The 22147-nt window shown below is 43.5% G+C and overlaps 1 protein-coding gene across 9 annotated transcripts in view; it reads left to right on the top strand.

The window, feature by feature from the left end:
* MAP4 (microtubule associated protein 4) overlaps positions 1-22147 on the top strand; it is a 218583-nt gene that overhangs the window by 74160 nt on the left and 122276 nt on the right. For all 9 annotated transcript variants that reach the window (XM_006260507.4, XM_014604463.3, XM_059729272.1 and 6 more), the window contains exons 3-4: positions 4938-5203; positions 17541-17609. In XM_006260507.4, the coding sequence (XP_006260569.3) occupies positions 4957-5203; positions 17541-17609 (316 nt within the window). In that variant the 5' untranslated portion in view covers positions 4938-4956. The remainder of the gene's footprint in view (positions 1-4937; positions 5204-17540; positions 17610-22147) is intronic.

Genomic DNA, 22147 nt, shown 5'->3' with positions numbered 1-22147 from the left:
TTTAAAAAAAAATGTCCCTGTCTTCTAACACATTTGGTTTTCAGAGACTCATGAGCAGCATTTACTAGGATTCAAAGGTTAAGGTTCTTGCATGCATCTGCCATCACATATTCCTCATCAGCTTTCACTTGCTTGCCTCTCTACACTGCTACCTCCACCCAATGTCCTCTTCCAGTTGGGTCCATGCATTGGTACCTGAAGAAGCTTTTGCTTTTGGCTGGAATCTCCTTTCAGAGGTGCATTTTTACTTCACATGTCATTTGGTTACTGCAGTTCCTCATTCAGGCTGGGAGTTCCTGCACTGAAATGTTTGTTTCTGGAAGCATGAAGTCCAGGATCCCCCTTTCTCCACCTCCAGTTTTGTGGACCCCAAAGTCCTCCAGTAATTCAGCAGGAGATCTCTGGGGGTTTCCATTTTGCCAGAGCATGGCTTTTGTTGGTGCATCAGCCTGCTAATTTGCCAGGCTTTCAGGTGCCCCAGTTGCATGTACATTTTACATTAGGTTAATAGAGGGTGACTAAGGTCTCTGGTTTAGTTAGGCTGACTTTGCTTCATTTCTCAAGTCTGCAGAAATGAAGCATCAGCAAGGCATGTGCCTCCCCTTGCCCTCCAGTTGCAGGAAGTTGGTAGGTTTGTCTTGTTGCCTAGGTTTGAAGGTGCTGAGTTTGGCAAACTGTTATGCAGATAGGGTAGGGTCAATCCTTACAACTTCTTTTTTGCAAAAAGTGCAGGGAGAGAGAAATCATGGCACACTTTTTTTTTCCTAGTCTTGATGGGACCACCTCAGTTTTCAGGATCCAAAATGTCTCCTGCTCTAAGCACCATTTACACTGCAGCTTCCCCTACCTTTAGTGGCTGAATGCACTGAATAATAGCATTGTGCTATGAAGGAAGATGACCAAACATATCTGTGGAACAAGGGCTGCTAAATTTGCTTCTCAAATGTTCCAGCTTCCCATAAACTCACTTTCCTTACAGGACAAGAATTGTAGGGATGTACAAGTTTTTATGACTCTCTTAATACTTTATTTGACCTGTGTAATGCTGGGTGATCATGGGTCACTCATGGTCTCTCCTTTAGAGGTGGGCAAAAGAAGAGATTCAAGGATATCTTGAAGGCCAATCTGAAGAAATGCCATATTACCATCACTGCCTGGGAGACTTGAGCTCTGAATCATACCCAGTGATGCCCCGGTGCATCACAAGATATCGATCATTTTGAGCAAACTTGCTTCACTCTGGAGGCAGATAGATGAGAGAGACAAAGGGTGAGCTGTGATCCAGCATCAGTAGGATCTGCATCTTCCTCCTGGACTAGTTGCTGTTTGCAGTTGAACATGCTGATCGCAAATTGGCCGCTTCAGTTATTTTTGGACTTGCCTATTACTTCCCTATCTTAATGGAAGACTGTTGTTCTCTTACCTAGGGATTTCCACTGCAGACAACGATTATACTGGGCAGCTGAATATTAGTCAGCCCTCTATTTCAGGGAAGTCAGTACAGGTTTCTGGTTGAGCCAGGGTGCCATGAGTTGCTCTTAAGCAGTGTACATTTTTAAGCCTTGTAAGGATTGTTAGGCATGCAAACACTTCTCATCTTCTTGTGTCCCTACACCGCATTTGATCATTTTTGTTACACGCGCTTGCACTTGTTTGCTGTACTTTGTGAGGTCTTTCATTGTACATGTGCGGTGTTGCATAGGGCTCTGCCCTGCAGTCGCAGGTGGCTGACCCAATGATACAGCCCCACTTCATTACTTTCTTGGAGCATCTGACTCCGTCCGGTACGTAGGTGGTTGAGACGTTCATATACAAATCCAGTACAGCATGTGCATGCAATGGGGTCATTGGCCCCTGGTGATAAGGACTCAGCAGCTGGCATGTCCATTCTTCTGCTGTTGGGTATTTTCATCTACGGGGGATTCACAAGATGAGACCCACGGATTGCAAATAGGAAGCCATAGTTTGAAAAACATTCTCCCCTGTTGTGGTCGGTCTGAGTTCTTTGCAACAGAAGGATTGATCTAACATCTTTCCGTAGTCCAAGGAGTGGAAAGCTAAGAGCTGGTATTTTCCAAGGGGTGCCCAGAGTCTAACAAGGGGGTGCCTTGATGCTAAAAATATCGAGTAGAACGTGGCTGTGACTTACCATCACAGATGGCACTAAATTTTGGCATCAAGAAGAGGCTCTGCTAAAACAACACTCAAGACTGAAACTAATGCAAATAAAAATAAAATGGATGGTTGAGTCTTGACTGACTGCAAGAAAATTGCAAGCTGATGGAAATATTTTGGCATTGTGGTCTACGCTCGCTGGGCTGTGTGGTCATGAGCACATGGAAGTATTAGAAGGAGGGAGGCGATGCCTTTGGGACTAGACTACAGATAACTGTTTAGATTGCGGTTCAGAGACCATTACACAAGTCTGTGGTCTAGGAATTGCGGTATTGGTGTTGGCCTTGAACAAAAGACAGTGCCACCAGAATGAGGTGCTGGTGCCATCATTAAGACCAAAGAAATAGAAATGCAATTCCTGCTGTTCTTTTCTAGTACCGAGTCTTTGTGGGGTATTGGACTTGATAACTCTTTTCTGATTACAGACTTGGTTCTTCCATTTTGGTTTCACGACGTGATTTAAGTAGTGGATATTTCAAACTGCTCTTTTAAAGATTACAGCACTGTAGAGAAAACCAGTGCTTTGTGTGAGCTTTCAAAAGAAAGGGCTAAGACGTTTGTTCCCATCGCTGATTATTCCTGAAGTAGTGGGCTCTGGATTAATCTCATGCAAAGTAGGCAGCGAGGAAGGTGGTGGTTGACATTTGTATTGCTTTGCGATCCCTGTTGTTCCTGTCGGGGTCGGGGCCAAGGTAGGACTAAACTTCTCAAGTGGTTTAGGCTCCTGATTGATCAAATAAGTGATTTGGAAACCTAAATTTTCTACTGAGGTGCTTCTGAATATTATGGTAAATGCCCGATTACCTTTTAAACATTGACCTTGAACCAGTGAAGAGAGGAACCTTGTCCTTGATGTTTCCTTCCTTGTGACTGGAGGCTAGGCATTCATTGAACTGCAGCCAAATAAAAATCTAAAGGTAAAAGGTTTAAGCTCTACGAGACATTGAAACTTCTGTATTTTAGGGGATTACCTTCTTAGTACTAGTTCTGCTTTCATTTCCTGCAGTTTGCAAATAGAGGTGTATGTTTTAACTGAAAACTTCACCTTCCATTTGTGCTTGACCCAAAGTGCATAAATAATAATCTCTCTAATTAAAGTAATACACAGAAGGATGTGCAACACTGCCTTGGAGTGTGTAAAGATTTATCAAAATTCGTGGACCAGTAGCAAAACCTTTTCTTGATGTCATGTAGAAAGTATCTGTGCATTGGAAGCTGTAGGAGGTTGGTTTGGCTGTTGCCAGAAAAGTATAACTGGCTGGGGGATGCTGAGGGGTGACTACTCGAGTCCCACGCATCCAGCGATATGTATAAAAGGAACCCTTGAATATTTTCCTGGTTATTAGCTTTTTTGCCTTTGTGCATCTGGCTACTTACGGCCAAGACTTTCAGCCTTGGTGTTTTTGAAATGTGTAATCTTTGGGTCCAGTGCAGTGTTGCACTTGAATGGTTGCAAAATGAGGAGTTGCGCTGCCCAGATAATGACCTTTCCAATCTCCTTAACAATATATCAAATGAGCTGCACTTTGAGCCTTACTTTACTTCAGTTGTTATAGTTGTACTTGGTTTTTCCCTATATTTTTCATCTAGAACAACCTTTTTCTCAAGTAGCTTCTAGATTTCCTTTTTAAATGGTACAACTTTTTGTTGGTTAAAGGGTGGAATTTCTTTTTTTTTTTTAACGCAACATATTCTCACATTCAAATATGGAGCAAAGCGATTTGTTGTTGATTTTTATTCCGTATTTAACGCCGTATGCAAAAACTGCATAAATGGTATGTATTTATCATGCCTTCATTACTCTGTGGCTGGGAGATCATAATGTGACACTAGTTGGCGGCCTGTCTTCTGTAAGACAGTATTTAGTCTGGGGAAAAAATAAATCAACATCCAAGGAAGCCCCCTTGGCATATCTTCCTGTTTTCTGCCTTCTCCTGATGTCTCTCTAAATCTCTTCTTAACTCTACTTAAGCACTGATGCCTTAAAGTAAGCAATGTGCAGTTGGGACTCTACTTGACAAACGGATCTCTGCTGTTTGCTCAACGAATTTTTGCACCCCTCGGGTTTGCACAAGTTGCCTGCTCCTTGCCAGAGAGCTAAAATAAACACCCATGCATATGGAGAAAAGGACTGGATGATGCTCTTTATACCTAGCCAGTAATTAAACTTGGAGCGTTGAGGGTTTTTAGCATTTAATTTATTAAAGCATCACCGTCTAACATCAGTGCTGGGGTGTGGCCATTAATTGGTGTTACTAATGTTTGCTGAGAACAACCTGCAACCAGGCCGCTGTATGGAAAGGATGCAAAGTAGCACCCCAATTTGCAGTATATGCTAGGGATTGTGGTAAAACGTTAGTCTCCACAGGGGAGGTTGGTGGCGACTTGCTCAAGAACTCGATTCCCGTGCGTTGTCTGGTTTTCTGCTGCTGAGGATACTTGGTTAACTCCTGGCCCTGGGTGGAGACTAAACCGAGCAGGAGACTAAGTTTTATTCTTGGTTCCAGCCAGGTAGTGGCATTTATTTAATGCTGTGATTGCAAGCACTGCTAGAAATTGTATGTTCCTTTAGCAAACTCGGGAGAGTATGGCTTAGCTTTGTTGACATTTTCTGAGCATCAGGGAATTACGGAGCCCTGAAGCAATTGTTATGGCTGTGTTTGTGCTGTGGGACGGGAGGCAAGCAAACGGTTGCCAGCATCAACATCCAAGTAGCTGTATGAAAGCTGTCATTAACATTTGATTCTCTTCTCATTCTCCAGGTTACAGAGCTGCTGAGCCATGGCTGACTTGGATAACAATCTCAGTCTCGCAGACGCCCTGACAGAGCCACCACCAGAGATTGAGCCAGAAATAAAACGGGACTTCATTGCCACTCTGGAAGCGGAGAAATTTGATGATGTGGTTGGAGAAACGGTGGGCAAAACTGACTACGTCCCTCTACTGGATGATGATGATGACGATGATGCAAAGGCTGGGAGCCAGGATCAAAAATCCAAATCCCACACGGAAGGTGTTCAGGTGCAACGTAAGTGTCTTAAACACGAGACCAAAGTGTTACATACTCCATCGATGATATTATTATCATCATCAAAATAAAAAGCTGCAGGATGTTCTACCCATTAAAACTCAGCTGTTTATATACCATTTTAAAGTGAGCATTGGCTCATGATTAGACTTTTTGACTGGGAGTGAAGAGATCTGGATTCTGATTGTGGCTGCATGCAGGTCTTAGTGTTTGACCCGGAGCAAGTCACTTTCTCTCCATGCTTCAATTTCCAAGTATGTAAAACAGGATATGGGGTACTCCTGCTTCACAGGACATGCATATCATGGGATTTAATGCTAGGAGAGCGTTTTGAAAGTTTTACTAAAAGTTCTAACGGCTGCATAGACTCAATATTTTATGTACCATAGTGTGGTTCATCCCAGAGCTGCGCAAAGGTGGGTGAATGCTGAAGTCTGTGTCTGACTAACAGAATCTGTGTTGTCCGACTGGCTTGTGCTGTAATGGCTGGGGGCATTTATACACACACATACCTTTTTATCCTGCGAGTCAGAGCAGACTCGATTAATCCAACTCGAGTCTGCTCCGCACGTGAGCTGACGCATACCGTGCTGCATCATGTCTCGTTGTATAAGCAGTGAACTGTCAGCACGCAGAAGATGGTGGCGGTGCGCTTTTGAACTAAACCACCCTCGAGGTGTGTTAGTTCCAGCCATTTCCACAGCACTAACATGCATTTTGCTGCTTTGAAAAGCACCTGGCTGCTTTTGCGCCAGGTGCTTTTCAAAGCTCCTGGCGCTGCGGCGCAAGCATGTGTACAGATACCCTGGATGAGATCCCATGGGACCTTTGGGTGGGAAGGCGGGCACAGGCCCTTGCTGCATGCACATGCTTTGTGGGGGTTGTATGCGAAGAGACGTGGCAGCATTCTCTGCTGGGTGAGCAGTTTTACCAGCCCACATGCAGAGCTGCCTCTCTGGCGACAGTGGTAGAACTGTGAAATTTAGATTTTCCTTGCTCTAGATGGGTGGAGCGGTAAATATCTTTGCATGACTGGGTGAGAGGAAGCAAGTGAGGCCCAGGAGCCTTGGGTTTGGCTCCTCTTACTCTACCCACTGCATCAGGACACAATTTGGGCAAGTCCCTTAAATTCCATGGGTGCCTCTCCATTTCTAGAAAACGGGGCTAATCACTGATTTATGGAAAATGCTTTGTGATTCTCCTTGAGACGGACGCTGAGCAAAGAAAAGGGAAGCATTGTTCCTAAGGGCATCACCGTGTCCTCCTGGGTGAAGGAAAATGTCATGCTAATCCTGCTACTCACCAAGTTGGGTATAAAAGGACTAAGATGGTCATTGCCCACGATGAAGGGCAGTGTTTAAAGTCTCTGTCTAATGCAGCCTTGGAGTGCGTAGAAGGCAGTGATCCACTTCGTTGAGTTTGCTGTCATCTCACGATGTGCGCTAAGTGCTTTACAACACCGAAAAACAAGGTTCCCACCCCCAAGAGCTTGCTTAGCCCGCTCGCACAACTCATTTGATGGTAGGAGACGGTAGGGAGGAGGCGAGGGGAGGGATGGAGGCTAGAGCAAAACATCCTGTCACTTTTCTCAGTTTAGTCATGTATGCTCCTCGTTAAGTTCACAGGCTCTTTAATGCGAGATACTGACTTGTGCATTGTGGCATTGCAGGAAAAAGTTGGAGGTGGGGAGTCATTAAGAGTTTCACTTTTTTTGATTTTTTTTTTTTTTTTTTTTTTTTTCCTCTTTTCTGGTGAAATCTAGTTTGGAGCACAGGTAAAACATCTGCCCAGAACTATTCTGTAGAAGTGCTGAAACAAAGTATTATGTTATATAATAAGGCAACACAAATATGTACTGCTTTAAAATGCAAACCTCCTGATGTGACCTGCAGGTTCAGCCCGAGCTCGTGGCACTGCAGCATTGGGCATTTGAGGTACATGCCCCCAATGTCCTTGGTCTCGTTAGCAGTTGAAACCCGTGTCAGTCCATGCCCTGGGGGGAGTGCAGCTTTCATATCTCTTAGGATGCCTTTTGTGCGCTGCTAGCAGACCACTCTCCTGGTATGATTTTTGTATTATGCTCCCTCTGGCTGCTTAGAGATGTTAAATTTGCAGCTTGGTTTTGAACAGCATCCCTTCTTATCTTAGCCTTAAACAAATGAATAAACCATTTGAGCCTTGGGAAAGCAACCTTTAAACTGGAAAAAAAAAATTGTGTACAAATTTGCTTTGGGGAGGCTGGCAGAGAAGATCCTAATTCCTAACTTTGGTTTTCTTTTGATCTCTGCAGAAGAACGGGAAAGCCCAATAAGCTTAGGCTTTTTCAGCTGCATCTCCTCCTGCATGCTCAGCTAAGATTGTCCAGATCAGTCTCAACGGGTGTCATTTTTAACACCGAGCGTTCTTGGCCCTTGATCCCATTATGTCGTCTTTTTTTTTTTTTTTTAATATGTTCAATCCCTTTTTTTTAAGAGGCGATGGGAGACCAGCTGCTTTCAGTAAAAGGTCATGTGGTCTCGGTCATAAGCTGGAACTGCAACCAAACGCATGATGAAGTCAATGTTTCTGGTGGACGAAGCCTTTGGAGAGGTGCTGCGTAGTCCCCCCCATCACCGAGTCCGGTGCAATACGTCACACCTGCCCGCGGGGTGGTGCTGGGGAATGTATTTTCTGGAGCTGAAGACTCGGGCCGTGCTGTGACTGATTGTAACGTGAAACTTTTAGGAAGAGAAACTCTTACATAACACGCAGCAAGGGCCCCACATTCCCAGCTCAAGATACAACTGCAAATAGCTCTTTGTTTTTTCCTGAGGGAGGAAACCAATTTGCATGGATCAGGCCTTTTCAGCCTCCGCCTGTTAATTTATTCATGTTAAAATGCAGGGATGTATTTTGACAGCAGGATCATCGCTGCTGAGATTTAGTCTTTCCTCAGTCAGAAGGGATTTAATCATATGTCCTGTCAGGATCCAGCTATTCCATCTCTGCTCAAGGTTTTGTGTTTTAAATCCGTGAGCCAGATTAGACGAGCTTAACAAAGAGTCAGCTGGGCCCAGTACAGACCTGTGTGAACCATATAGGGGTGGGGAAGAGGGAGGAAACTGTTTTGACAATAGTAGTACAGCAGCTGTGGACTTGCCCTCCAATGAATATTTAAGGTTAAATTTTAAAAGCCTTCCTCTTATCCTGATGAGAAAAGTATCACTTATTGCTTAGAAAGTTTCAAGCTGTTCCCAGCAACTGGCCTGATATAATTTGGCAAGTTCTGGGTAATCCTCTTTATTACATTTGGTCTTTATGTAATGCGGAAGGATTGTTTTGGGTGTGTGCAAAGCTTGCTGTACCCTTTTTGCATCTGGCTGCTCTGTGCATTTGCTTAATCTCAAGCTTTTAGCCCCAAACTTGGGCTTTTGGAGTTTTTTCAAACCTGTAAGGCGCTTGGTGGTAAAATGATTGTGGCTGTAAGACTAAGGTTTTGTGAGCCCTGTGTTTTGGTTCACTGAGAATAAAGGCTACAAAACCCCCAATTTGGTAAAACCAGGAAGATTTCAAGAGTCTTGAAAATGCCCTGCTTTTAATACCCTGCGGGATGTCTCTAGTGGGTTATGGAGTAGAGAAAATCCCACACAATTTACTGATTCGTTTTGATGCACTGGCTGGGGGAGTAGTTAGCTGATTGCACGATTTCACAATGATTACACACTTAATTTATACAACACAATTTTATTTTAAAACTTTGCTACGTATATAACACTGCTTAGCTTTAAGAAACACCACAAACATTAAAAACACAATAATTACATATATCAGAAACAATGTTCCGAATGCACTTCCTTCCCAAACAATGCTATAAGAATTAGTGTTACAAAAACAACTACAATTACAACTAAAAGTTAAATTTGAATCAATACTATTATTTTTCATAATATACTTACAATCCTAGAATTCCGAGAAGCCAAATACCAAAATATGGTTTCATTCCTCAGTAGTACAATTTATGGGTTGGCCTCAGTAGTACGGTTCAATGGGCTCGCCTCAGCAATACAATTCAATAGGCTGGCCTCAGCAGTGATAGGACCAAGTCCCCTTCCTTCAGTCCCTTTCAGGTGCTCTGTGGCTTCAGCGTGAACTAAAAGATTCGTGTTCACGGAGAGGGTGGCTCAGGTGATCGGTCTGATCCGGCCTACACTTGCGATTCTCCCTTCATTGTTCTACAAGTATAGTCACCTCCAAATTGGAACAGTAAGTTACAGTTTTTATTGAGTGAGCTGCCGTCTTGGGCCACTCCTACTCAAACCTGTCATTACTCCCAAACTTGGGCTCGGATCTTACTTAACAGATTCTTTTGCTTAATAATTAGTTTCTTTTGTTGAGCATTTTAAGTTACTTTTGGGGAACTTCCATACCACTGCAAATGACCTTTTCTTACCAATCTGGTCAAAGGCCCTAGGGTTTGATCTCTCCGAACTCAGGATATTTGCTCTTTGTAAAAGACTTCTAAAGATAAAATTTAAATTAAGACTTTAAACAAAGTCAGGACCTTTTGCACGTAGTCCAAAAACAATGACTTAGATAAGGAGATAGATCTTATCTTCTTCCTGAAACTGGCTAATGGGCAACCATCACAAACATTCAATATGACATGGGACACTAAGCTACTTTTAATTGCTTCCAAATACATATAGGCATGTGAACACCAGACTGCTGCAAAGCTGGGTTCATTGCTGCTCTTAAGACACAAGGAGGAGTTGTGTTGGCAGCATCCTCCTTGAAGGTGCTGTGTCATTTTAAATCTTTGGGGGCACGTTCGTTACAAAAAATGGTTATTTTTTGGTCCCCCTTATTACAAACCTACCTGTCTGCCATTGTAGACGCTGTTTTTAAGGACCCAAGCGGCCACCAGAGGGCATTGATGGCTCTAGATGCTGCTGTCGTGGGCATAAATGACTGTTTAGCAGAGCAGACACTTCCCCTCCCCTGCAGGAAAACAAAGCTCATCTCTGGAGCCTGAAAGCCTGAGGCCAAACCACAGCATTTCCCTCCCTATACCTCTCCATCTGCACAACAGCAGGAGTTGCTTTCCTTGCTGCAGGCTGCACGTCGGTCCGTACAGTAGTTTTGCAGAGAAATTAAACACCGTGACACTTAGGAGATTGAGGACAGTGAATGTTGCATAAAAGCCATCCTGAAAGCTGCATGTCTGAGGGAGTAAAAAAAAAAAAAAAAAAGGCAGCCAATGTATGTAGATGTCTGGACCGTATTTATACCACTAGATGTACTTCATTTTTCCCCCTAAGGTTAGTAAGAACTGTTACTTTCATTGTCTGCAGCAAGAAGTTGACTTGAGCCTTTATCTGTCTGGGCACTTGAGACCAGCAATTGGTGCATTGCTGTGAAGAGCTTGGGAAGCAAATTGGATCCAGTGAGAGAGGCTGCATGTGACAGCCTGCATTTTTAAATCTGCCTTTCTCTTCATTCTTGCCCTGGTATATATTTTGCTTAATGCGAGAGCTTCTGAATCTTTGCTTGTCTGGGGGGCTGTCCTGGCAGCGCTCGGGAGGTGTAGCTGCTGCAGCTAATTTGCAGGAGGCAGGTCAGTTTTTGGCTGCTCCCTTAAATAGTCAGGGCTGCAGAAACCGTGGGTCCTAGCATGCAGTGCTGAGTCTGCTACGGGTAGTCCCTGGGGAGCTGGCTGGTTGTGGTGAAACTCCACGGGTGCCATCCTAAGTCCCCCTTACTTCAGAGTATACTTTGGAGATGAAGTAGCTTAAGCATAGCCGTAGAAATCTTGGCATAATACTTGAGTTTGTCTAGCCCACGTTGGGCTCTTGAATCACAGAGGTTAGTCTGAATCTTGGTACAGCACACAAAGCAAGCTAAGGAAGCCCTACAGCCCTGCTTTTGTCTTTAGATCAGCTTTATATCACCCAGCTGTCATCTTTAAAGTTGACTAGCAGAGCAGTGTGGAAGACCTTGATGAGAGGTTTTATATTCAGTCCCATTGGGGTTGTCTTTTATATAGTTGATAGCGTTCAGGCAAGATAATTAACCTTGGGGAATAGAAGTGAAGCTTATTATGACTTCAGTAAAAGGCATGAAGGTGGGGCTTGACGTACATTATTTTGGTAGCAGCATGACACGGCTTCCTCTGCCTCTTGCCTTTCATAGTTGTTAGGTGATCTACGATTGCGAATCCTATGCACAGAGCTGTGGATGGAAAAATGGGAGGCAGAGTTGCTGTTTGTTGATCTTCTGAGTTGGGGACATAGCTGACATTGCGTTTCAAAGGGATAATGTGTGTGCATGGGCTTAGACCAACTTGGTCTATTAGGCTTACATTGTAAAGGCTGGAAAAAAGGCAAGCTTGTAGTTTGACGCTCCAAAGGGGAGCCTGACTCTTGCCGGAGCAGCTATCCACACGCGTTTTGAATGGGCTCGAGTAGGCGGGAGTGCAGCCGTCGAGGCGGGAGACAGGGCCTGCATGAGCATCCATGGCATAGACAAGAACATGGAGTTGATTCATATCCTAGGAATTACTAATCCACTGGGATTTCAGAGTATTTGTGCAGTTCTGTGTAAGTGTATAGCTGAAAATTGATTGTTTTAATCTCTCTTAAAACCTATATGTGGCTTGAATCGTAAATTCTTTGGCGTCCCAGTGGAGAGATGCACTGTTGTCAGTATGCTTTCGTGTTTTGCTTAGCCCATCACTGCATGGGCAAAACACACGGTGCCATTCACATGTGATGTCAGGCAGGGTTGGCTCCTGCCTTTATTGCCAGTCATGTCGTTAGCCCTCGATTCTGGATGCATGCGATCAGGTGCCTCTTGGTTTTCATTTAAAAAAAAAAAAAAGTTCAAGGAAGAGCTCTAAGCATGGCCTACACATCTCCTAAACTCTAGCATGAGGGAAAATAAATCCCCAAAGTATTATATTTAAGTAATTACTTTTAGCTACTTTAGGACTTGGCGTGTGACTTCTGAACGGATGCAGTCGGGAGCGCGGCAGGTGCCCGAGTCAAGAGTTCCTGGCCTCAAGGGGGTTCAAGCCACTTGTTCTGCAGGGGCTTGCAGGTCCTCGTGCCCATGCGCACGTCTCGCTTATCCCCAGAGTTGTTTGAGGTGCATTGTTCCCACGGCATTTTTTGTCTCGGCTTCTCGAGGCAAGATTTTTCTACTGATCCTTTGATATATCCAAGCGAACCTGCCCTCTGTGCATCTTGCCACGGTATAAGCAATAAAATGGACCTCCCTCTAGAGGGTTGGCCTGCAAGGCCCCCCTTCTGTCTTCCTCCTCTCCCTCCCCTCACCCCTGCAAATTGCTGAGTTTTTAAAAACATGTTCAGAACGGCACGGCTGAGCCGACGTTATGTACCAGGCCAAATCACTGATGTAGGGATTACTATTTAATATATTGGCTCCATCCATTTTGCTTGAGGGCATTTGTTAAAGCAGATCATCTTAAAAATGTTTATGTAAAAAGCCAATCCTTTGATCCATTTGTCAAATGCAAGTAATATTTTGTTGTGGTTTATGACAAGGGTTATTTGGGGCATCTTTACAGCTTGGTTCTTAAACAGTTATGTTCACAAGGATAGAGGATCGGGGCCTGAGAAGATTGCTGGGAAAGTTGTAAATTCTCCCTCAAAATAGCAGAATTTAGGAATAAATTTTGATTTGTGCAATGGCCTAATGATGCGGGGAGGGAGGAGACGGTACTGGTAACAGTCCCTCGTGACTTGGGGTTCCTATTTCATGCGGCTTGCTTACAGCATCCTACTTAAAAGCAGAAAGGAGGGGGTCAGTCATGTTCCCGAGCACAGCAGGGAAGGGGTGGGTGTTTGCCTCTGGGCGCCTGGCGAACAGGCCTTCAGAGTCTGGTTTTTGTTCAGCCCATATCTGACTGCAGATGTTGCCCCACCGCACAGTAATCTATTGATGGGATAACTCCAAGCTCTGCCCAGTTAACTGTTTGATATACGGAGGTGTCTGCACACTTGCATCTGGGGTCACCAGTGAATGCACACAGATTTCCTCTCCATCTTAAACCTTTTTCTTTTTTTTTTTATATGCTTGCATGATTTTGAAGCTGTTTAAGATGGATAGATAGATATATTTTAAAAAGTCATGCCAGCTCTCTGGGAACACAAATGATGTAAGCTATTACAAATGGCACAGCTGTTGCCTAGCCCCCCTGCCACTTGTGTGATTCAGTGGTTTTTCCTTCTTTCTTTTTAAATTCCCTTTTTAAGAACACTTCTTTGTTGCTGGGTAGGGAAAGGTGAGGCTTAAGCCTGTGCCTTCAAGGAGGGTTAGCATACCTGGGGCGGCAGGAGTGAATGTGATTATGGCTTTCCAGTTGGTTCCTGAAGCAGGTTAGGGGGCTGCAGAAGGGGATCCTGCCTTTCTCCTGAGTGCTTTTAAAAGAGGTGCTCTGCTTGCCTGATTTTTTTTTTTTTTTTTTTTTTTTTTTTTTTTTTTGAAGCTGTTTTTTTGCAATACAGGAGTAGACCTTGTATTGACTTCTTCTGTGATGCACAGGATGCAGTGTATTGCAGGAGATTAACATCGCACCGAAGGAAGCCATGTTTGCTGAGCTAATTTGAAGCGAGGAAGCACAGTTGACTTTGGGCATTGACGTACTTGCAGTTGTTTTAGTCCTAGTATTTTTGGGGATTAAACAGTCTAATTTGGATAATTTCACAAGGTGTTTACAGAGCTCCATCTTGCTCAATGGTAAAAGACGGGGAGTGTGGCTGCTGGCTAAGATCGTTGTCCAAGCAAAACTTAATTATGGACTGCTGCGCATAATCCTATTGCCAATAGATGGGGCACATCTGATAGTGCAGCCCACTCAATGGGGCTCCTTGCAATCAGGTGTGGTTCTGCTCTTTTGTAGACTTGCCTGGGATTGCTAATGACTTGGTTGACAAATGTAGTGGTCTATAGAAACGCGGGCCTCTGATGACTGCCCATCCATGTGATACTTGATCTCAGATGCTTGAGCCTTGAATCTGCAGCCATTTTTCGTTCAGGACACGATGCTCGTTTCTGCAGGTATGACCAACCCCCTGTGAACGGACTGTAAGTGTCAGTAATATGTTATCACTTAATCTAGGTTAAAATTGGACTTGACTTTTTTGTAACTTGAAAGACCCTCTAAAATTACCAAAGAAAAGGGAAACTGCTACCTCTGATGCAGATTGACAAAAACACGTGATAGAGGCATAGGAAACTTTGAGCTATTGAGCTCTATGGGATGTTTTTAACGTGTACGTAGTTAAACAGCTCTGGCTATTTTAAGTTCTTTTCATTTTTAATAACAAATGTCTCCTGCCTGTGTGGAGACCAGCACTTCCTTTGTTACAGATGCCACACCGCTGGGGCCTACAGCAGAATCTGCCTGATCTGCACATATTTTCATGCTTCCCCCGTCTGCTATTGTTCAGCACTCAGATCTCATTGCAAAGCTGTCATTATTCTTGCAAAATGTACAGCACGCTTACCGGCAAACTGAAGCAACTTTATAAATGGAGCTAAGTTTGCTTTGCTTTTCATTTGTTTGTTCACCCTTCCACAAAATTCAGCAACGTGCCATAGGCCTTCCAGTTGTTGGTGTAAATTAATGAGGTCCTATTGTAGTAGTAAAATTCCAGCTCTCCTGAAGACGGTGCAGCCATTGTTCTTGTTGACAGTGTAGGAGTAGGAGGTCCTGGGGTTCCTCTAGTATCTGAAGAGCTGGCTGGTGTGAGTTTTTTATAGAAGAAACTGGAAAATTAATTTAGACTTTCCTTTAGGAAAAATGGGTCGGCTCAGAGAGAACTCCTGTAGGAGTACATGGAAAGACTTCTCTTTGCTTTAGTGGGTCAGGTCCTTAGCAGTCTAAGGTAACTACCACTGATATTGGTCTAATAAAAAATATCATCTCTACTACGAGTCCTGATTTGCTTTTACCACTAATATTAGTATTCTCAGTTAAAACACTGGACTGCCAGAAAGGGCAACTAGTACCCCTAAGTAGTTGGGCAAATGACATTTTAAAGGGTCACTGTGCCTGAGACGGCTTAGGAAAAACTGATGCCTCAGTGCAGTGGTTCTCAAACTTTGTAGACTCAAGGCACCCCTGGGAAAGTGTCAGCTCTTAGTTTTCACTCTGTCTCTACTGGAAAATAAAGAACAGGATTTCTTTTGCAAAGACCACAGCTGGATTCCTGTTTGAAATCTCTGGGTTTATCTTGTGAATCGTGTTTGTAAACCTAATAGTGCTATCATCTTGTGGCACCCATGAAAGGATCTCGTGGCACCCCAAGGTGCCACAGGCTGAATTATTACCTCGGTGCATAAGGAACCAGAGGAGCTAAACCTGCTCTTAGGAAGTAGCAGATTTATTGCTGCTTTGTGATCCTTGCAGTCTCTTATCTTTACCGTTCACAACTGAAAAAATGGGATCAGTTCTTAGGAGTTAAGCAGCACTGCTTGGAAGCAAAGATAAGGAAGTAGTCAAAGATTGTCTTTATTGCAAGGGGTTTGATTTTCATCATCTTAGTAAATGGCCTTGTAATGTCTGCTTGAAGTGGTTGCCTGAAGTCCAAGAATTCTGGCAAACTAAACTCCGATGGGATCCAGCTGTTAAATGGTTATGATGCGTTTTAGAAAATGACTGCTTTCTGATTTAAATTGTAGTCCTTTTACAAATTTTGTGGAGCAGGATGCAGGGTGGGTATGGTTACCAACTAGCTAAACAGTCCCGGGTTGGAATTGTGGCATCGGTTTCAAGTTGTCTCAGCATATTTGGGGGTCAGAGAGAGCTGCTTGGGTAATAGAGCAATACATGCATTTTCTTTAAAATTATAGTACTGCAGGCTGCTAATTTCCATTATGCTGCTTGTCCATAGATCTCAAATAACTTTTCAAAGATGCATAAGCATTTTTCATATTTCATGCTTGGGGAAACTCAAAATGATGCGACCTTCCAAGGTTGCAGAGTACCTTGATAACAGCGTTTTGGATTAAAGCTAATTTCCTCTCCTTCCCAGTTGTTTTACCTGTCCATGGGGCCTCGGGGCTTGTTTGCCTTTTGAGTTTTTCAGGTAGGGTGCAGATCCTAATACTCTAGGAAGGTTCTCCCTTAAGCAGTCTGAGTGGGGTGGGCTCTGCCTGCTCTTGAAATAGTGAAAGTGCTGATGGAAACTAAAGGAGTTAGATAAGTGCTGGTTCTTCAGCAATGCGCCGCCTTCTGATTTCTAAGGCGTCATGCAGATAAGATCAATTAAGTACTCTATGTAGCTGACACGCATATAAATAACCTCACATATACCTCTTCACCATTTACACTTTGTAATCTGTCCAAACTGAAATGTTCTTATATGTAAGCACCCAGAACCATATGTATTGATTGAAAGTTTGGCTAGGAGAAGTACAGCAGTTTTCTGCATTGGTCCTGAATTGTAAATTGGAGAAGAAAAGTTTTGGTTTGGGACTCTAGTCTTGCTGTATCACCTAGAAAATTAACTCAACCTGTTTCAAGCTTCCTACCTCTAACATAGTTAAAGGATGGAACCAGCCAGGTTCTGTCCTATGCGGTGTTTTGGAAGATTCATAAATTAAAAGGATAAAGTCACAGTCTTGTTTTGAAGCAGTTTGAAATATAGGATTTAAGTGTTACAGTCTCTTTAAGGTTCAAATATTCTCTGTAAGAGAAAGGGATATTACCTGCCAAAGGACCTTGCAACACCTGGAGACTCTTGATATGTCAGTGTATGCTCTACTTGTAACCAGAGCTTTGTGTGATATGAGCTCACTCCTGAACTGGTTTGGGAAAGTCACATGCAGGCTTCTCTTAAACATTGTGCTCAAGTTCTTTGGCTAATGTACAGCCTTTGATTATAATGATAGCATCCACATGCAACATAGCAATCAGCAGTAAAGCCAGGAGAGCCTAGCATTAATAGATGCATATAACTTCAAAGATAAGATGCACCTTATTAACATCCCTTTTAAGGGACATTTGCTACAGGCCTTCCTTCAGAAGCAAGATTAACCAAATGTTATGACTTGGCTAGTGGGAACTGTGAAATGAATGATTGCACTAGTCCCTAGTTGTACTGTTTTGGGCCTGTTTCGTGGGACTGTTAAGATTCTCAGAAGATGGCAAGTATTTTATTGCAGAGAGAAGGCACCTAGAGTGGCTGCCTAGAGAGCTTTTGTAGCAGCGTAGAGGAATCGACCCAGCCTGGAGAGAGAGTTTGAACTACTTGTTAATCAAATGTCAGGAAGACTCGGCATAGGCAGGGAATGACTTCTGCCCACAAACTGATATTCCTTGTGGTTGTTACAGGTAGCTCTGCTTCCGGACCAGCAGCTGTACTGGAGAATGGTGACCATGGCATAGGAGACTACAACACAGGTAAGTGTGGGAGATCTGGGTGAAACATAGGGCTTTGGCTGCACCAGGAGGAAACGCTTGCCTCTAAGCGAGCTTCATTCTGGCAAAGAGCATTCTTTTGTGTGACTTTCTCTTCCCAGCCCATCTTGAGTTTTATTTCTTTGAACTTTTAAGTTAGAACTGTTCCTTCTGTCCCAGAATTACACGAATGTATGAAGGACTCTAGAAAACTTCACCTACCTTATCCATAGTTAACCTAGGACAGATGCTATCTAAGATACTGATATTAAACTTTAACTTTTTAAGGGATTACAGATACTAATGCATCACTAGTGTGTACCTTTCTACTGGTTCTTTGTCCAGTTCCCAAATGCAGCTGCCATCATGATGCACCTCCAGTCTACATACATATTCTCTTAATGTTAGTTTTGGGTTTCCACTAACTGGCTCCAGCAAAAATTCCCTGGTTGTTCTGATCTAGCTGTTCATCTTCTCTGGTATGTTCTTTCTTTTCTCCCAGACTCCTCTTCCCTTAAAACCTCTCCTAAACTCACTCACTTTGGCAACATGCTGGAATTTTAAGGACATTCTGAAACTTATTCTTCTCTCTCTCTCTCTCTCTCTCTCTCTCTTTTTTTAACAGTAATTCTAGAATAACTTTCAGTTTTGAGAAACAAACACGAATAGGTGGGCAAATCTTACGTTATGGGGGACCTGAATGAGCGAGTCATCTTTATGTACAGTACTTTGCAATGTGTTAAATCACTGTTTCACTTGTCAAGGCAGTCCCTTTGAGGAAGACACCTTCCAGTTAACTGAGAATGGCAAGCGTTCCAGTAGGTAACCATTAAAGGGAAATAGCACAGCACTATATGCCAGTACATACATAGGGCATTTTAGCAATTCTTACTCCACTAAGGATAAGGATGGGGTTCTTGGCAGTTCTTTATCATCCTTGGCACTAATCAGAGGTGTTTCCCTGGCAGACTAAAGCCAAATGCACTATAATGGCAGTGATCCAGCCTGGCTCAAATCTGTGTTGTCCAGCAATAGCATTCTTTGCTGCTGCAGGTCTAGCTGTGAGGAAGGCAAACCTGAGGTTGAAGGGAACGGAAAACTCTTATGCATGTCAATATTCAAGCTTTAGTTGCATGTGGTCATACCCACACATACCTACATTTTTGGCAAAGGATGAGAATTTTTAATTAAAACGGGGGGGGGGGGGTGTACCTACTTGGCAATGTAGGGCTGCGGATCTTGCAGTTAAGGTGTCCCCCTGACCTTCACTAAAAATGCTTTGGATGCTCTTCTCAGTATTTATATAGATGTTGGAAAAAGTGAAATCCAGACTTGGCCCGCAGTGACACCGTATGTAAGACTCACCAGCTCGTGCTTTTCTCTTCTCAATGGTTGATTTGAGAGTTTGGGAATCACCTTCCATAGGGGCCTGTCTTGGACAGTAATGAGTGGATGTTAACCCTTCAGGTTCCAAATATTAAAAACATGATCAAATATTTGTAGGCATCTGCAGCCTGTTAATTGAGGCTCAGATTGGAACTTGAATTTGTCAGGTGAAGTTCGCAGTCTTCTGGTGAGGCCTGTCTAAAGGCAACATCAGAGGGATAGGAATGGCACTCTGGAAAGCTAAGTTGCTATGCAGGCATCAGTTTAATTAGGGTTTTCAGAGTGATGGGAAATGCACACAATGCCAGCTTATTTCCTCGTCTTTTCAAAATATCTCAAACACTGAAGCTCATATGGCTTGTTAGTTAATAATAGACAGAGAATGCTATTTAGATGCACAGACACAGGGAGTTTTCAGGGGTTGGAAGTGAGATGCAGAATTGATGAGCTGCAAAAATGCAAGCCGACCGTTTCAGAAAGCAGGCGCAGCAAAGGACATTCATGTTCTAGACCCTCAGACCAGTTGAGACAGACAGCTGCTAGAGGAATAGATGGACTAGAATGAGGCCCTGGAGAGCTTTAAAAAAATTAAGCCACGTTTAAATGGGTTCCTGAAACTAACAGGCTTTACTGGAGGTGTTCGGGAGATGGGTGCAATGTAATTCTGGGAATTGGGCGCATGAATGCATGCGACTTTTAAACCCCCGGTCTAGGTGGTCGCATGCCATTTTTTTTCTATTGTGGAATGTGTGCGGAGTCTGACCGGCACGCTGACTTGCTGAGTTTTATTGCATGCAGTGTTATGTGCAGATATCTGATGTGTGCAGAAGTTGGGATTAGTCAGATCTCAGAAAAATGCATTGTTCTGTTCTCTTCCCTCCCGTCCTCTCCCCTCTCTTTTTGCCAAATGAGCAATAACTCCCCTAGATAGTGTCTGGCTATTCCAACACGCAGGGATGTCGGTCGCTGCTGAGGCAGTTTACAGCGTGAGACTGAACCCGGCAGAATACTGCCAGCAGAACTCTGCTGCGAATACAGATACATGCTCAATTTCTGCATGTCAGATGGTTGTCATGCTGCAGCGTGAGTGAGATTTCAGATTTATAATAAAGGAAACTTTTCCTGTGCGCCTAATCTGGTGTCTGGAAAATCTGCTGCCTGCACTAAATGAACTCTTGCTTGATGCGCAGTTTGTTGAGTTAATGTTCATGTTTACTAATGACTTCCGCTTTTTTGCCCCTATCCCTGTCCCTTTCCCTTCTCCTATTTCTTTCCCTCCTTTTCTATTTTCTCCTCCTAGAAGCCTAGACTGTCTCCTAATACTGGGGCTGCTACTGACACAAGACCAATGTACTTTTGTACCTGCTATTACACTTCTAAAACCTTCAGCATTTTACAGAGCTCTTGCTTTCCATCCCTGGACTTTACGTGTAGAAGAAACCAAAGGGTAGCTGTACTGTCCCACTACTGCTGTCGGCCGATCAGTCCTCCTCTCCCTCTGCTCTGCAGTGCTTGTTGAAACCCTCCTTTCTTTGTGTAAGCACAAACGTGCATGACTGATTTAACTGCACTGTTTTAGCAACTCATCAGTGTCTTTGTGTGTGGTTTTTTTTCCAGTCACCTTTTTTATAATTCCATTTTTTTTATTTAATCATTATTATTTTTAATTTCATTTGAAAACCTTTCTCACTGGGGCTAACCAATAAATCTAGGCTGTGCTTTCATAGGGGTGGGTCCACCACGACTGCAGCTCTCCTGCCCTCTTCCCCACCACTGACCACACCCTGGGAGTAATCCTGTTCTGCACCTGCATTCACCCTACTGCTTTGACACCTTGATAAGATTTTAATTTCTAACTACTCTTTTTGATCTGAACAAGTGTCTCCTTCATAGACTCTACTATAAAAGCATTAAAGATAACTGCATCTCAAATCGGTATCTCCTGAGACATCAGTATATTGATCTCCCGTTCGGGGCGCACACAATCCCGTTGTCATCCAGCTGGTGTCTGCTAATCAGTAATTGAGGGCGGGGTGGGGAAAAGGAAAAGAGCGATTGCTGTTGGACTGCAAGTCTCAGTAAAGCACGGTTGCTTTGATCCCATACTGGTTACGTCAACCTCGAAAGCAAGACAAGAATTCTGGTCTCATTAAAGTTTAATGCATGTTGACTGCTGCTGTGGGAATAGCATGAGACTAGGCTACAAATTCATTTTTGCCTGTCATTGGCAAAAAATATCTGAAGAATGAATTTGACTAATGGAGAAACAAAAATATAGGCCACCTGTCAAGAATTGCATCTAACTTGGAATGATTCTCCCATTAGTAATTTTGATGTGGTGCCAACCGTATCGAATGAAGCGACAGCGCCTCTGGCCTCCCATAGCTCGCTCTGTAGGTTTGGCAGATCATTGGCAGTGGCTAGTTCTGTCCCCACGTAGTTGCAATTCACGTGAAAAATGACTACGAGTGTAGAACTGGCATGCAAATTTGAAGGGTTTTTTCCCCCCCTTAGTCTCCATGCTCAGAGGGGGTTAGTATTGTTTCTGTTTATATATACCTGCTCTTATGGTTCTCATTTTCATGCGCCTTTTCCTGCTACTAATGTAGTTTTAAAAATAACTGTATTTTCTTGCATACCACCCTGCTTCTATCCCAGTAAGGCCACATCTTGTATTTGGAAGGCAGAAGGTAGGAAAAGAGACTTTTTCCAAAGTCGCAGCCGAGAGACCTGGCTGCATGCAGCAGCTCACTTGCCCTCAGTCAGCTCACTAGGTTTTGTTCAAAACAGCTAGTATTGAAACCATTTCACCGCATTGGCTGTGGCTGTGAAAGCATTAACACTGGACTCGATCCCTGCAGCTTCCTGGCCCCTGTAGCACAGCATCTCCGTGCTTCTATTCCAACGAAGAAAAATCAGCTCCAGACCCACCCCAATTTTGGAGGGCTGATTTTATTTTTTTTATTTTTTTTTGTTCAAAGGTGCATCTGGTATGCGAGTCAATACAGTCCGTTCCATAGGCATAAACTGCTAGAACATAGGAACAACTATAAACTCAAGAGGATGAAGACTTAAGGTTTTTCTAGACCAGGAACTATTCTGAATTGCTCTGCTATAAAATCAAAAACCAAGTCAAGGCTAAGTTTTACGCAGTG

The sequence above is a fragment of the Alligator mississippiensis genome, chromosome 5 (assembly GCF_030867095.1).
Source record: "Alligator mississippiensis isolate rAllMis1 chromosome 5, rAllMis1, whole genome shotgun sequence".
Classification (NCBI taxonomy): domain Eukaryota; kingdom Metazoa; phylum Chordata; order Crocodylia; family Alligatoridae; genus Alligator; species Alligator mississippiensis.
Note: the sequence above shows the minus strand (reverse complement) of the source record. Positions and strands in the feature narration are given on the sequence as shown.